This window comes from Gambusia affinis, linkage group LG05 (assembly GCF_019740435.1).
Source record: "Gambusia affinis linkage group LG05, SWU_Gaff_1.0, whole genome shotgun sequence".
Classification (NCBI taxonomy): domain Eukaryota; kingdom Metazoa; phylum Chordata; class Actinopteri; order Cyprinodontiformes; family Poeciliidae; genus Gambusia; species Gambusia affinis.
In genome coordinates this window covers 12887041-12904233 of record NC_057872.1, presented here as the reverse complement: position 1 = coordinate 12904233, position 17193 = coordinate 12887041, and the positions used below count along the sequence as shown (strand labels likewise).

Here is a 17193-nt window from a genome sequence, read left to right as displayed (position 1 = left end):
GACTAATGTCATTCTTAACAGCTGGAAAGCTGGCCTGATTCAACACTGGTCCTACATAATTGAATAATTATATCTCTCAAAATTTCTCCTGCTTCTGTGATGTTCAGTATTAATGAATTCACTTATTTGAGGACGTTTTGTTGCAAGATGTAACTCTAAATTATTTGCGGATTTTTCCGTAGAGCATACCTAAAGTACTGAATATAAATTGCACTTGGAAGCTGAAATAAATAGACCAGCGTTTGGAAAGCTCCTAATCCATGAACCCCATTTATTTTCCTTGGCACAGTTTCTACTGTGTTTGAAGTAATAAAATGGGTAGTTGTAAGCATTTTTGGATGGGGTCAAAAGTGTTTGCTGATTTCAGCTAATTTTGGGAGGTTGTGAACCCTACTGGGGCATTTCAGCGTTTCCAGAAAGCTAAATCCAAGCAATACCTGGTTGGCTCGAGATTTTCAGGGATCTTACACAGAGATGCTTTCTGTGGTGCTGCAATAGGAGCCATGAGAGAAATACTTGAAGTTATTAACACTTAGGACAGGAAGTAACATTTTTTGCTGTAAAATTAACAGGTGACATGGGTTTGAGTGATGACGCTTTGGGTTGGTTTAAATGTTAGTTTTTATATAGGTAGGAGTCTGAAAATGTCTAAAATAATTTTTTATGAACTTAGTAGAACTGCATTTTCTTATTATGTATCTTTATCTTACTAATCTTAAGATTAATCTTAAACTGAACTATGTATCTGTATTTAGTTTATTTTAATTTTAACAGTAAACGTTTAGATTGTAACTTAAAATGCTTCTTTGGGTTAAATTAAGGTAAAGTTGGTAAGATAAAATGTTTTGTTTTTTTTACCAACTGTATTCCACAAGAACCAGTCACCGTGATTATAACCACTGTGCTCAATTAAGAAGATTAAATTTGATAATCTGCCCTGCCACGGATAAGAGTTCTCGTAAGGTTGGGGGTATTTCCCAACTGGAGGACTCTCTGAGTGGATGTGGGTGTCTTATGTAAGCTTTTCAGACAGACCCGGTAAAAAGCAGGCTCCTTTAGCCGTGCGGTCAGCTGTCCAGGGTAATGCAGCCTCTCGAGGAGATGCTTGACAGAGCATTAGGATGGCATGTCAGAGGAACCGCCCACACATGCTTGGACTCCCACATGTTATCTGACCATTCAGCCTCATCTCGTCAGAGCCTCTGAATATAGAACCGACTATATTATCATCCATTAAAGTATATTTTATTTTTCTCTCCTCCTTTTTTCTTGGCTTCACCCGACTTACTGGTAGCTTTCTTCTGGAATCTCTCTCTTGGACTGTGTTGAGTTTAAGGGAAGAGGCTGTCTTTGTTCTCGGGGAGGAAATGGCCCTCCACCCTGATTGTGTGACTGCGTTTCCAGTACCCCCTCCTCCCCGCCACCACCACCACCAATCACGCCTGTACTTTTTCTCTCTTTGTAGCACTTTTTATCCCGTCTACTACCATTTCCAAACTCACAGGAACAGACAGCTGCACTTCCAACAAGACTCTGAATCACTTCTCACTGCAACAGAAGCAAGTGGAAGTTTTTTTTCTTTTTTCTGTGAAGGAATCATTTTGTGTGGGTCCAAAGGATAATTTTAGCTTTGCGGCGTTGGATTGACACATTTCAACGAGCATTGTCAGAGATCTTGTTTTCAAACGGAAGCCTGCTGGACGGGCTGAAGCCTCCACAATCGTCATCTGCGCTGCGTGTGCGCAGGCCCGGCACAGTCAGAGCTCTCATCCTGCTCCACTGGTTCAGCTGAGCCTCTGTATCAGAGGCGTTTCTGACAGAACAGTCTGCTCTGTGTGAGAAACACCATCCAAACTGGATGACAGAGAAGCCGTCCTTAGCAATGCTTAAGTTGGACGTTGTGGCAGCTGCTCTGAATCCTCGCATTCTTGTCTCGCCGAGATAAGCGGATTTCCCTGCCACTGGAACCTGGATCTTCTCTGCTCTAATTTTTCCACGGGAAAATGCTCATCTGGATTCTCCTCCTTTTAGATTTGATTTCTGAGACACGCAGAGGGGGGGTGGACATCTTGGATTTCTGAATGTTGCCTGCTTCCCCATGGCATGTTGCTTCAGATCCCGTCACCGTGGAAGCTGGACTCTTAACAGCCCCCGTCCAGGTAGCTTAGGACCCGGTTTTAGAAAGGCGGCACTGGTTTCTGGATTTCTGCAAGTTCTGACCTACAGATTCTCATTCTGACCGGTTCCGTACGTTCTGCTGGTTGATCCTTCCAAAGGACAGAAATAGTGGGACAATGCAGTTATTGAATTTAATAAATAATTTAAAAAAAATCTCATTTTGCCTGGTGATCAGACAAAGGGAAAAAATGGCTGTTGACCTGTGTTTAGGTTATGTGGTCTCTCTTGAAGGAATTTGTGCATGCATGGGTGTCTGTGTGTTCTGTGAACAGGGAATCTGTCAGGGAAAATTTTCTACACCACTAACTATTATATTACACTTTTAGAAATATAGAACAAACGTTGACTAAGTTTGCCAGTAAAACTGAACTACTTATTGTGTGGAATATACATTTTTGAATTACTCTTCTTATAGAGTAACAAGCTGGTATTAGGTGGTTAATTAGTCCACTGTTTGCTCAGGGGAAATGTATTAGCTTTCATTGCAGCCAGCTGGCCAGCAGAGGCCAGCTATAGGTCCTCCATAGGAACAGGAAACTCTTGACACTCTTGCCACTTTGTCTGGCACCTCGTTAAAAGGGCCTTAAACTACTTCAATGATTTGGAGAAACATTTCTAAAACCAGAACTTTTTAAAACCTGGTTATGTCTTCATAATGGTAACTTTTACTTTAAGCACTGATGAAAAGTGCTTAAGGAGTCGTTCCTTTGACTGTAAAACGGGGTTCGGTTCTGTGTCAGCAGTTGTTCATCATATCACCGTGTTTCACATGTGATTTTCACGGGATTCTTTTGTAAGGGTGAGGATGATACTAAAACTCTGAATGAGGGCCGGGAGATATTTCTAGACAACCCTGACCCACTGTGTTTGAAATGTAGATTTGCTTGTCAGAAAAGATTAATGTTGTTATTCCGCTTCTGTGGTTTTTAGTCATTTACTAAATAACTTGCATTAGTATTTTGCAAAAGCGTATTGTTGTGGGAATCAGACTGCAAGGCGCTTCCGACGCCAAGGCATCCTGTGTGTGCATCTCGCTGGGAGTTTTAAACCCGACTCTCTTCTCTTTCCAGTGGTAAATATTTTGTCGGCTGAATGCGGCAGCTGCAGCTTTTTGCACAAACTAGATGTTCGAAGCTCTCTCTGAGCTCAGCACTCTGTCAATGGAGCTGCCAGTCATGCATCCCAGAATATTTAGCCATTACTGCAGAATGCCATTTGATGGAGTGCTCCCAGCCTCATTGACATCCCATAGTAATCAGCGGTTCCTTAAAAAAAAAGCTTGTTTCCTTAATGCTAGCTGTATCGTGTGTGCTTTGACTGGCAGTGTTTTCCTGCTGCCTATGGCCGCTTCCAGCATGCGGCCCCTCTTCTGCATTGAGACAGCGAGAGTTGAAGGGCTGATAAAGCACGAGGCTCCATCTAGCTAAGGAATGTGAGCACTTGACAGTGAAAAAGGCTGGCTAAAAGCCAACGCCAGAGCCCTCCTGCTAACGGTAGCTCTGTGGAGGAGTCCTCGATCTCTCAGCATCACCCTGCCAAAGCACACTCAGTGCCCGAGAAGTAACAGTGAAACATAATACCAGCCATGATGAGGCAGCTTGATTTTACAAAGGCACAGATAGGAAACCAGAAACATGACATCCAGCAGTTAGAGGAGCTTTGATCAATGATCTGTGGTAAAACTTTGAGCTGCTGCTAGCGACGTTAACCAACTCCGATTTCTCATATTTAGGATACAAGAAGAACCACACTGAAAATAATCTAGATTTATTTCTCATTTAATATGTGAATGAAGGCATCTTCACCTCACTGTGTGTGAGAGAGCAGTCAATGTGAAACCGGGTTTTTATCATTTAAAAGAAAACAAAAAAAAACAGCATTGAAGGTTTGAATTTAACTTTTAGTTTTTGACGTTGTTGGTTATCTTGGCTACCATTCCAGATGCTGTCAATGTATGGGGACTGATGTAAAAGTAGTTATAAGAAAATTTTGTAAGAGTTATTTACAAAATAAATAAGAACTGTGAGGTAGTGGACGGCAGTGAATCAGTGGATGGTAGCTCATTTTGCTTTTTTACAGCAAGGCATCGCATCAAACCCAAGTTAATGGTGTTCCAGTTTCACATTCAGAAACCAGTGGAATATTTTATTTGTATGCTAATGACTAGTTTTAATTATGCACATTTTTGAGAACCACTGTTCCCAGTGATGAAGACCATCAGATTGCTAAGAGGCTGCCAACATTTTTAAAACAAACATGTTTCAGGACAAGCAGCTGTTGGAAGATAGAAACGATAAAACAGAGCAACGTTGCTGAACTCCAGTTGTCTACTAGACACCTCGCTCTCTATGAGCCTGGTTGAACCACAGACATATGGTGCAGAAAATACAGTTTCTTATTTAGTAGCTTCTTATACCTCAGATTCCTCTGACTTCATTTTTAAGAAACTCACCGGTATTGAAAATCGCTTGAGTCTTTGACACTCCACACTGAAGACTCTGTGAATTTGTCTCTATCCTTTGCGATGCGTTTATTGATTGGAAATAAACTGACTTCCTGAGTTTCCGACCACGTAGTCTATTTTTCAGCAGACTCCGGTCACTTGGATTTCTCTGCGCATCTCTTCTTGTTGATGAAGCTCGGCTCTGACATTCCAGCTCCCCGTCTCTTGTTCTGTATTGCTGTGTGTCTTAAAATGTAACACTTTTCCCATTTCTTGCTTTCAGATGACGAAACGGAGCAGCACCACAGCACAATGGTGGGAGAGGGGGGCAGCACAGGGGACACGACCCCTCCTCCAAAGCGTAAAGGCAAGTTTTCTACCATTGGCAAGATCTTCAAACCCTGGAAGTGGCGGAAGAAGAAAAGCAGCGAAAAGTTCAAAGAAACATCCGAAGGTTTGTGTCGCTTATTTTGTTTGGACTCCGAGTGGTCTCCACCCGTCCTTTTCTTACTGATCATATCGGTTGCATTCAACTTTCAACCCAATAAGCGTGTGCGTTTCTCCCTTAATGCTAGCATGTTCTTCAGTTTTCCTGAAGTTTTTCTGCGAAAACATCAGGAGATGAAAACTTGCTTTGAATTGTGTCTGTTGACGGCAGAACTGGAGAGAAAGATGTCAACTAGACGTACCCGACAGGAGCTCATAGAGCAGGGCCTGCTGAAGGAAGTCCCAGATAATGGTAAGAAGTCCTCTGTGATTCATTTGATCTCTTTGAACAGCAGTATCTGTCTCTGACAGAAGTTGCCCTGAGGTGATCACATCGACACAGACGCTAGGGTTAGGTCACAAGTACATTGTGGCAGAAACGGCATCCATCAGGTGTCTGAAATGCACTTTAGGACAAGGAAATTTACTCTCCGTTTTTCATAGTAATGTAATATAAGTTTAAAATTACATGCCAATCTCCAGAGCTCTGGAAAAAGTGGAACGGATTCTGCCCTGCAGCAAAATAGCTTCGAGAAGGGGGTGTATGTGTGTGTGTGCGTGTGTGCGTGTGTGTGTGTGTGTGTGTGTGTGTGTAAGCTTTCTGCCGGCCCCGCCAGCTCAGAAGCCCATTTATTAAACCTACAGCTGCTTCTGCATCACAACAACAAATACTGAATATCTCTTCAGTGGCTGTTTTATTTTTTCACACTCATACTTGCTAATCTCAAATAGCTACAGGTCAGATGCAGAAAATATGTATATGGGGTCCCCTATGTAGTTATTAGGAACTCTACAAATGTGTAAAATCTTCCAAATAAATTCTGGATTTATTTTAGATGAATTTTTTAAAGAAAAAGCACAATCTTTTATTTGAGGACATTTACTCATTTACAAATTTGAGCAAGAGTAAGTGGCTGTCATTTCCCCACTTTTCAATAGCAGCGACACATTTTTAGCCAACTAGGTAGCCATGTTGTTTGACATAATACCTCTACTGAGCTATTTATTTGACAGGGAGACATGATAACTTTTCCTAACTTGTTGCCATCAGGTGTTTTACCCTAAAAGTTGTGAGCAGTACTCCTCTAAGAGAAAACCCGTCTCTGTTCTTTGCTAGTAAGAACAAAATTCAAACAGCTGACCTTGTCTTTAGTGGGGAAAACATTTCAGGCGACTTCCCTTTTTCAAGATGAAACAACTCACTATATTCATTCCTCAAGGTAAAGATGAAGTTTTAGCATCTGGTTAAATAATATTTACCTTGGCGCCGCATACAATGAGCAGGATGGTAACTGCAGGAAACAGTTGCGTCATGGTGTCACCAAGTTTCCATAGCAACTATGAAATGCTCTCTAGTGCCAACCAGCTGTTTGCAAACATGGCAAATAAAAAAAGCCTTTTCCATCCAACTATCAGAAAAATGCAAACAGTTGGAGTTTGCTAAATGTTACTAGGAGTTTAATTTATAACAGCGTAGTTTGGTCAGAGCTGGACAAAACAGTCACAGAAAAAAGACGATGCTGGTGGAGAAACTTGGTGCATTACTGCCTAAAATCATAGTTATCTAAATCATTGAGACTTGGACAGCTGTGAAGATCATCGTTCATCTTTTCTCTATGTTACATACTGTCTTTGGTTCAGAAGGTCAGATCCAATTTTTAACCTGTTCCTTGTCTTGTGTTTCACAACCAACCTTTTCAGATGGAGAGGCGCAAAATGTGAAACAGTCCTACGTTAAAAACGGCCACACGCTTCCAGTCAGTGGAGGGGGAGGAGTCATCAGCAGTGGGAGGAGCCCAGGTAACCAGGTCAAACTCCCCGGAGAGTCGGACTTTAGGATGCACCCTGGGAGGCTCGCCCAGCCGGAGGACCACAGGGGCCGCTCTCCCTCAGACGGAGACCGCCGCGGGGCTTTGTGCTCCAGGGGCACCGGACTGCATGAGGATGGCTGGAGGAGCGGGGCCATGGGGGCACATGTGCATGGGGAGGGTGAATGGAAATCCAACTTGGCCTGGCAGGGACAGATCCACGCTCAGAAGGATGAAGGCAGGCGCGGGGGCAGACTTCACCCCAACGATGGGCAGAGAAGGCCGGGGCTGCAGAAGGCCCCATCAGAGGACGGCAGGAGGCGGCCGGCAGAAGCAGAGTGGAAGCCGACCCTTCCTCGACATGCCTCTGCAGAGGAGGGAAGGACCCGCAGAGGTAAGGCTCCTCCGACTCTGAAGATCTACAGTCAGAACATGAGCTGTTGTCGTGAAAGGCAAAGATAATGCTCACATTTCCCCACCTGACCTTGCTGATGTGTTGTTGAAGGCGTTTCTTCAGTTCTGTATTTTTTCCCTCCATCTTGCTGTCACTCCTCGGCGCACAATGCGGTCCTCCCAGATATAGACAGCCTCCTGTCGGCTCCCAGGAGGCTTGCTCCAGCTATGCTTCTTATTCAGGAACATGAGAGAACAGATCGTCCTCCCTTCTCTTCTCCTCATTAATCTGTCATGATCACTACAGCCATTGTTGCTCTTAAATGCTCACGCTGTTAACTCTCCAAAAAGACAAAAACCAGCTGATTCCTCCCAAAACCAGACATGGAAAATAATAATAGTAGTTGTTCTTCTTTTATTGAAGGACAACAATCAGTAACCATTGTCATTTTGTTACTGATTGAGCATTGCTTTCGGATCTGGACTTTGGCTGGGCCATTCTAACTCACGACTAAATTATTGCACTTTAGCTTTGGCTGTATATTCAGGATGAAGGTCATGCTGGAAGCTAAACCTCTACCCTGGTCTCAAGTCATTGAAGCCTCTAAACGGTTTTCTTCTGGGATTGCCTTGTTTTTGTCGTCGCTTGCCATCAGTTTTGACAAGCGTCCCTTAAGAAAAGAAAAGATGGTGTGTTGACCAGAGCAATGTCCACTACTTGTTTGCTGTGACCCTTATTTGTTTCAAACTGAAAACTCGATGTATTAGCCTTTCCCAATGGTCATATTTGTGGAGCTAAAAACTGATCATTGTCCATTTGAGGGACTGAACCTCTGTGGATCTTTCCACCTGGTGGACGTCCAAGTCTTGGAAGGTTTGCAGTTTCACGTGATGGTTTGAGTAGCGCTTTGCAAAAATTGTCAGACTTTGGGTTATTTTTTGACATCCTAACTCTCCTGTTGGCTGTGTTCCTTGGTCTTCGCGATGCTTTTTGTTCAATAATGTTCTTTAACAAACTTCTGGGCTTTTCACCAAACAGCTGTATTTATCCTGAGATTAAATTACACACAGGTCGACCCATTCACTAATTAGGTTACTTGTCAAAGCAGGTGACTGCACCAGATTCTATTTAGGAGTATCAGATTAAACAAGGCTGAATGCAGATGAATGTGAGTTTTTTCAGATTATTATTTTTACTATGTAAACCGTACGGCTTTGTGCTGGTCCGTCACATGAAGTCTTAGTAAAAGATGTTGATGTTTGCCTTCGTAACAAGGCAAAAAGTGAAAAAGTTCAAGAAGTGAAAAGTCTTTTGCATGACGCTGTGTAGCACTGATACATGTGGTGTCTCTGGGACATAGGAAGGAATTGTTAAGGAGAAACAGATGAAGAAAATTATAAATAATGTGAAGAATTACAGATAAAGGTGTTGAAATTAAATCTGCTGGATGTGAAAGATTTTTGCACACCTTCATGTGCCTGTTCTTAAATCTCACCTTGTATTTTCCTTTTCTGTCTCTCTCTCCGACGACCCTTTTTCTCCCTCTCCTACTCTCTTTCTATCTTTATCACATATCCTGCTTTCTGTCCTCGTTTTCTCTCTCTCTCTGCCTCCACTGTGCTTCATTTCTACTTCCTGCTTTCCTCTGGATGATTTCCTCTTTAGCTCGGTGACGTCGCGTTGATAGAGGTTCATCTGTTCATAAACAGCTTTGTACTTTGGAGCTACGACTTTGAGGAATGGCGTGGGAGCAGCAGTGGCAGCAGAGGGGTGGTCAGAGGGCGGTGGGCTTTTTTTGGCCGTAATTGCAGCTGCCCACACTGTTTACCTTCACAGCTGATCCCAGATAATGCCGTTCTCAAACAAGAGCTGCCACAGACGGTGCTTCGAGTGCTGCAGCGGCAGAGAGTTGCTCACTCAGTCTCTTAGCTGAAGCATTCAGAGCTTTGCAGCAAGGTCTTTGATAATCTTCTGCTTTTAATAAATTCCCTGCCAGTGGCTCATATAATAGTTCATTTCTGCCCAGGGAGGAATTATTGATATAGTAATTGCAACTAGGAAGTAATTTTTTTTTTTTTCGTTCATTTCATGCCAGTATTATGCCACAAGCTTAACATAACCTAAGTATGTTATACAATATAGGAAAAAAAAACACAAGCTATACACTTGAATTGAATTTAGCTACTTTTAAAATTTCCAGATAAAAGGTTCTAACAGTAATCAAGTGAAACCTCATTTCACCATTTAGCTTTCTGAGATGATTTGCACATTGAAAAGGAATTGCGTTAGATCACGTGTACCCATTGGAGGCATTATAACAAAATAATAATAAAGCCTCATCCCAAATGTTTACTCTGATTATTATCCTCCATTTTATTTTGAATTGAATATACGGTAATTATCAAAAAGAGGAGAATGGCTTCCAACAGAGTATAACAAAACCCACAAACTAATAATTAGGATGAGGTTTTTTTGTTTTAGCATGTTTTACTGTTACATGCTAACAGTGAGATAATTGTTAGCATGTTGCCTCTTTTCTCTTTTTTTTATTTAAACTTAAGACTTTGTGCAACCACAGAAGGAGCCCCCTGCTGGACAGATGAAAAAATGCTGGGAGTCAGTGGAGTTATTTATTACTGTTTGGTCAATTTTGTTTGTTTTTTTGTTTTTTTTTTAATCTATGGTAGTGATTACGGTAGCTTGACTGAACTCAGCAACGTTAGTGCTAAAAAATGCTGTACTAAAATATTGTTGAAAAGTTCACATATAGCAGGAAGGCACCATTCATTGCATAATATTACAATCATAGAAAGAAATATAAAGAGAGACATTATTTAAAAGTTTAAATCAATGTTCAGTTGAAAATGAAAATCTGTTTTAAATTATATTGTGAATCATCATAAAAAAGACAAGGTTGGAAGATCCAACTAAAGATTTAATAATGGATGGTCTTTGCACCAGACTTCACTCAAGATGAGAAATACGGTCACTTTTAGCAACGCCTGACCTGCCCTATGGTATTCTATGCACAACTGTGAAACAGCCTTTAGTTTAAATGAACGAGAAGCTCAGAAGCTGATGTTAGCTGTAGCACTATTTGCACCTTTTGGGCTGTTCCTGCAGTAAAAATTTTTCTCTTTTTTTTGACTGTCACACAGTTCCTGTTAATTTTTACTATAAAATTATATAGTGATTTTTTTAAATCACTATAAACAAGTAGCATCCGCTACTTGTAAAACTATTTACAAGTAGCGGATGCTTCTTCAAACCACAGTCCAAACCACGGTCCACTCTGGCATCTCGAGAACCTTTTTCTTTCTTACTGCTAAATAAGAGTCTCAAAAACGTGTCGAGATAAAATCCCTCTACTCAAAGAATATTGGCTTACACTTGCCTCACCAGTGTAAGCAGAGAGAGATGAGAAGTAGCATGGGATTCTGATATAAAGAAAACAACTAAATTATGTAGCTGGCTACTATATACTAAATCAAAAGAAGAAAATCTTGTATTATATTAAAAGGTAAACCTCTGGATAGGTAAGATTACATATTTAATTGATTTCAAAACTGACTTTTGAACTGAATCATCATGAAGTTGGATAATATCAGAGGTGTGCTTATCATAACTCAGGACCTGTTTGTTTGATATTCTTAAACTCAGTTGCAGTGTTGTAGTTTTTCCACTCGATTTGGCTTTATTAAATAAAGCTTCTCTGATATTCCCTGTTTGTAGAGTCAGACAGCCATTTTGTACCTGAACTGGAGGCGCTGCAGGACACTCTCCGTGAACCTCTGCCGCCTAAGCAGTCGGTCATGCCTCCCAAGTGGCTGATGAGTTCCTCCTCTGAGCCTGGAAACGAGGGCCCACCTCGGACCCCGTCCAACCACCCGGCGACTCTTTACTCCTCCCCCTCCGCTGGGACTTCCAAACCTGTTCGATCCGTGTCTTCTGCGGGAACCAGCACGCATCAGCCTACACCTTCAACCCTGATGCCCTCCTCTCAGGGCACTAAGCAGCCTCCTCTGCCTCCACCCAAGCCTGTAAACAGGAACAACGCAGCCATGCTGGGTAAGTGCTACAAAACAAGCAGATCTTAGCCACCGAAATGCACAGACTTCTTAATGAGTACTCACTTTGCAAGCAGTTTTCTACAGGAAATGACTGCGGAGAGTTTTGGCCTTGAGAAATTCCACTCGCTCACATTCAGACATTGCACTAATGATGTTATTCGAACAGCTTGAGAAGCTTTTCCCCAGCTAGTTATTTATCATGCCTGGGCTCCTTCAGTGTCAACATTTTATGCATTTTACACTGTGAAGATAACGGAGGCTCTAGTGGCTGTGCTTCAGTACAGACAGTGTAGTTGTTGTTTACAGTGAGGTTTTCCTCTCATCTGGGATCTTGTTTTAATTCCCTCAAGGCTAAGACTCTCTATTATGATTCGCTCTTGTCTTAACAGCACATCTGTTGATATTGTAGTGTCGTAATAAATTAGTACTTCATGTTCTTGAAGTCAGCGAAACAAGCCATCCGTGTTGGTAATGAAGTGCATGGTTTGCTTCAAAGAGACAGTCGGGTTTGGACGGTTCTTTATAGACCTATGAGACACAACATGTCTTGCTCATCAAAAAGCAGGAGAAGTGCTTCCTTATTTCCCCTTCCTGTCAAAAGGAGTCATAAATTATGCCTATTTGACCTACCAAAATCATCACTAACATAATCAAGCAAATGTAATAAAACTGAAAGATAATCTGATGAAATACTAAACACATATTTCAAACTGTGATTTTAGTCATTAGACAATAAATAAACCTGCCTAAACCATGTGGAAAACATACTTTTGCCCGCTAAATTTAAAAACTGGTTGTGTCACCCTTTGGCGGCAAAAACTGCTGACAAAACAATAACTGATAGTAAGCCTTTTAAATCATTTTGGAGGAATTTTGTTCGACCTTTTTTTGTAACAATTCAGTATTATTGGAAGATTTTTGGAGTATTCATATGAAGGTCACGCAGCAGCGACTTTATCTGATTTAAGCAAAGACGTTATAAAAACTTTTTTTTTTCTGAGCCATTCAGAGGTCTGCTTTGAGCTTAAGGTCACAAGCTTATAGAAGAAATTTGTCCTTCAGGATTTTCTATTTCTATTTAACATCATTTATGTTAAGCCATCCAGTTCCCAAAGCACCAAAACTGCATATTGGACTCTCTATATATGATGTTATTTTTCTGAAATGCTATATTAGTTTGACACCTTCCACTTTAGTCTTATCAGTCAACAAAATATCGTTCTAAAATTCTCGGGAATCATAAAGATATTTAGGGGTTTTGTTGTCAAACATGAGATAGACTGTTATGTTTGCTTTATTCAAAGTTGGGGATTTTATGGCCTGAGCCCTTCCATGGTTACCATTTTTGCCCAGTCTTTTTCTTATTGTCGTCTCGTGAACCCTGACCTTATCTGAGCCTGAGCTTTAGATGCTGTTTTGGTTTCTTTTTCACCTCCTGTGTGAGTTGTTGATGTGAACTTGGAGTAATTTAGAAAAACTTACACGATGCTCCTGGCATGGTTCATCACTGATCCATGCTTTCTCCTTTAGTGGATAATCAGTAGATTGTAAGTGTACTTGTAACCCCAAAAAGGCAGTTTTTGAAAAATATTGTAATTTAGAAACAGATTTTTGTCGTTTTTACATTCTATATGCCTAATACACCTTTTTCAGATTATCTGAAACGTCTACACGTGATTAATAAAGCACGAAAAATGAAGAGAGACTAATCATTTTTTGCCTTTACGATTTTTAAAAGTGTAAAACTAAAGCATAGTAACCTACAGTTTGGCTGCACATGTTTAATTAACGACCTTTAAGGATTCCCATCTGCTGCGTCACAGCAATATAACTCCCTAACGAAACGCTTCGACAGCCCCGCCACGCAGCTTCATTTATGTAACAAACACTCGCTGAAAGGCCTCCGTCTCCTCCCTATTAGTATCCGCCCTGCAGGGGGGAGAAAACGCTCAGCTTCCTCTCTACTGGTCCTGCTGGAAGCGAGAATGCGACTACGATGTCTACCTGTCGCTGCCCGTCTACCTGTGCCGGCGGGCCGGAGGCCTGCGCTCAGGTAAAGAGGAGACTCTTCTGTCACCAGGACGCCGCCAGTCCAGAGTCTTCCTTCTTCATCGTGTCACGTCCCCTCTTTGGTGCCAACATGTTTTTTCTGCTGCTCTGCCTTTTAACCTCTTGATTGTCATTGAATTTCTTTCTTTGGATGCACTAAATAAGAGTCGCATGCTTACGATAAGCCGATACTGAGCCCTGCTTTGTGTTTAAATGAGGGAGCTTCTGTGTGAGTGCGGTTGACCTGTTTTCAGAGGCTATACGTGTGAATGAGGACAAGCCTTCAGCAGGTTTCAGCTGTTGACCGCACCGCATCAAATGTTTTTTGCATAATACAAGATCATGTGTTATATTCCACCCATGTTATACACAGAGGAAATGGCAAAATTATGGAGGGATGGGAATGTAGAGTGGAGACAATGGTATGGGCTTCAGGTAGAGGAGAAGATGTTTTCCACTACAGCACAGTCAACTGCATGTTGTAACTCTTGTCTCCTCTGTTCTTTCACTTTGACTCCATAGAACAACTATGCTTTCCCAGCTGTTCTGAAGAGTTTCAAGAGCTATATACAGTGCCACGCAAAGTTCTTTTTTTTTTTTTTTTTTTTTTACATTTTGTAACATTAAAACCACAAAATTTTATGCATTTTACAGAGATTTTATGTGGTAGACACACAAAACAACTGACATTTGAGATGTGGAAGAAAAAGGATAGCTGGTTTTCAGTTATTTTAATTTATTTTTAACAAATAAACATCAGATAGGTGTGGCCTTTGTACACATGCTCTCCTAAGTAACTCCTCTAAATAAAGCAGCCTTTAAAATCACCTAATAAGTAAATTGAGTTGTCTTGGGTTTGATTTAATCTCAAAGTCCAGCCTTTCTGTACAGACTGAGAAACACAGCAGGACAGATCAGAGAAAAAACTGTGGAGAAGTTAAAATCAAGGTTAGTTTATATTAAAAAAATATCCAGAGCTTTGAAAATCTTGAGGTTTCAAAAATGTAAAAGTGCAAAACCTTTCAAGAAAAAGCCTTCAAACTAAACTGAGCAACACTCCACATGAACCTGAACACGCAATCGCCAGGATGACATGATAGTGGTGTTGGCCGCGTTACGCTGTGTGGCTGCACACGGAAACTGCTTAGACGTGATTCGAAGACGTATGGAGCCAAATAAAAGAAATCCTGGTCTGTTAGAGGCAACAAAAGACTTCAAAGTGAAGTTTAGATCAAACCACATTCACGTTAGAATGATCCGGATTTCAAAACCATACAGCAATTTCTTCCGTTTCACAATTTTTATGCTACTTTAATTTGGTCTGTCACATAAAATGGAAAGAATACATTCAAGTTTGTGGCTGTGGTGTGACAAAATGTGAAGAACTTCAAGGACTATACATACTTTTGCAAGGCACTGTAGCAACCACATAGCTGTGCATGCAAACAGCTGAAGCTTTGTGTTTAAGAGCCTCTTTTGCACAGTATGAGGCAAATTATATGAGCTTTGATGGATTGTTTAAGGTCTGGCTGCGAAGAGCATGTATGCATCTCGTTTGTCTCTCTTGCCTGGGGCACATGCTGCTCTCTCCTCTACCCAGGCAGCGTGTGTATCTCTGGCACACACTGCATATGTGCTCTGATGCTCAGTCACACATGTAATAAAAGTGCTTGTTCGTGTGCATTTAATGACTGCATATGTGTGACTGACATTTGTGCACACATGTCACGGGGCAAACTGCACTGAAAAAGAAAAACTTGCTAGCAGCTCGCCATTATGCATATTCCCCAGCAGTCTCTCTACGTTTGAACAGTTTGATTAGGTGTTTCGTTTTTTTATCACTTGCAGGCGACTTCAGTCAAGCCACAGGGGGTGCGAGTCTTCATCCGGCTAAGCCCTCCCCTCCAATGCCTCCCAAGAGGACAACCCCAGTCACTAAGCGCAACACGGAGGACTCTACTCCGAGCCATCCCATCATTCCATCCCCGCACTCTGTGGAGGACCACGGCATCCTCCCTGTGGGCTTCCAGCTGCCTCCTCCTCCTCCTTCCCCACCCCTGCCCACCCACATACCGCCCTCTCCACCCCGCCAGCACATGCACACCCACCACCTCCACCATCAACACTCCTACCCGCACCCACTTCCCCAGCCCATACCGATGCTGTTCGACCCACCGAGCCCAACCGTGGAGTCGCCCCAGCGCCCCGCCCCTGTCCCGCTGCACATCATGATCCAGCGAGCTCTTTCCAGTCCTGGCCCAGCGCAGCCTCACCCAGACGGGGTGCAGCGGGCACATGCGCTACTTTTCGAAACCCCTCCGGAGTATCAAGCGGATCGCGGCCGACCTCTCCCTGTCAGCATTCAGCCTCTAAAGCTGTGAGTTTTTCAGCACTTTGCACGACATATCCTCATGTCTCGTGCTACACTGGAGCTGCACAGTCCAGCAATGTTCAAAATATTGTGGCATGTTATTTAGCAGCAGCCTCAATTAGCAAACATCTGGTGGGACTACCGGTCTGCTGAGTTCATCATACAAACTACTTCTCTGCTAAGAGCAGCTAACAGCAAAATGAGAAGCATTGTTGTGATATCCTGCTGAAGGCAAAGCGTCAGAAAGAGTAGGAGCTTCTTAAAGAGACAGGCACAATTTCATTCCGTCAACTTACAAAGTAAAATTTCTTCTAAGTTATGTTTGATATATAATAACTTTATAATTTTTAAAACAACTGAAGCTAACGTAGTTTTAACATAGATCCTCTTTAAGAACTGTAAAATAGCTCTTAGCAGTGACAGTAGGCTGGAAAACAGATGCTAACCCCATTGTCGGTGGGTGCTAATGGTTAGCCAGTTGCAATATTCTCCCAGTGCCTTCAAACTGTTTGTATCTTGTGTGTCAATATGTTACTGCTCCTTCTGGATAACACAAAGGTCATATAAATTATTTAAAAGTTTGTAGTGTTTCTTTAATCTTTATTTATGAATGTTGCTAACTTGACCTTCAGTCCTTATTAGTCCACTCCACCAGCAAAAACAAACTACTTCCTTTCTTACTTCAAAATAAGTCTCAGACATAGACTTATGCCTTCATATTTTACACAGACTAAAGAGCACATCACAGTTCAGACTTCAGTTCAATGACAAATATTAGTGCGCTTTAAAATCGTGAGATTTGTTTCTCTGCTCATGTCACAACTAGAGTTGCACTGATCAAATTTTTGTCATAGAAAAGTTATTAGCGTAATAAAGGCAAGTTCAGCATTTGTGTAATTATCCACTCAGAAATGTTTCCTTCCTGTCAGATCTGAAGATGACTACTCAGAGGAAGAAGAAGAAGAAGATGATGAGGAAGAGGAGGAGTACGACGGTGAAATCCCCCAGCCAGAGCTGGAGCCACGGAGTCGCCGCTGCCTGGTCGGGGACGCTGGTGTTTGTGTCCTTCCTGGGGAAAACAGCAGTGAGGAGGAGGAAGATGAGGAAGACGACGAGCGAGGACAGCATGACAGGGAGGACAGTGATTCAGATGATCAGGTGGCCCACAAAGAGGAAGACTCTGACGAAGAGGATGAGCCCCCACTCAGTAAGTGGGGGATAGAAAAATAATTTAAGTGATTATTTTACAAAGTTCCTGCGCAGTACAGAGAAATTTGAAAATGGATTTTGAACCTGGTCTGATTTTTTTCATTTTTTTCTTTTTTTTTGCTATGTGAAGCTGTGCAGTAGTCTGGTACTCCATCACAGCCACTGTCTTTGTCTCTTTTTCTCCA

The 17193-nt window shown here is 42.0% G+C and overlaps 1 protein-coding gene across 8 annotated transcripts in view; it reads left to right on the top strand.

Annotated features, from left to right (window-relative positions):
* Window positions 1-17193, top strand: part of phactr4b (phosphatase and actin regulator 4b) — a 37224-nt gene that overhangs the window by 16305 nt on the left and 3726 nt on the right. For 5 of the 8 annotated variants that reach the window (XM_044116508.1, XM_044116509.1, XM_044116510.1 and 2 more), the window contains 7 exons: window positions 4905-5075; window positions 5280-5360; window positions 6809-7309; window positions 11042-11377; window positions 13301-13432; window positions 15277-15805; window positions 16729-17006. In XM_044116508.1, coding sequence (XP_043972443.1) covers window positions 4905-5075; window positions 5280-5360; window positions 6809-7309; window positions 11042-11377; window positions 13301-13432; window positions 15277-15805; window positions 16729-17006 — 2028 coding nt within the window. Of the gene's footprint in view, window positions 1-1441; window positions 2160-4904; window positions 5076-5279; window positions 5361-6808; window positions 7310-11041; window positions 11378-13300; window positions 13433-15276; window positions 15806-16728; window positions 17007-17193 lie in introns of those variants that run through there. The other 3 variants (XM_044116505.1, XM_044116512.1, XM_044116513.1) reach the window with 3 other exon arrangements.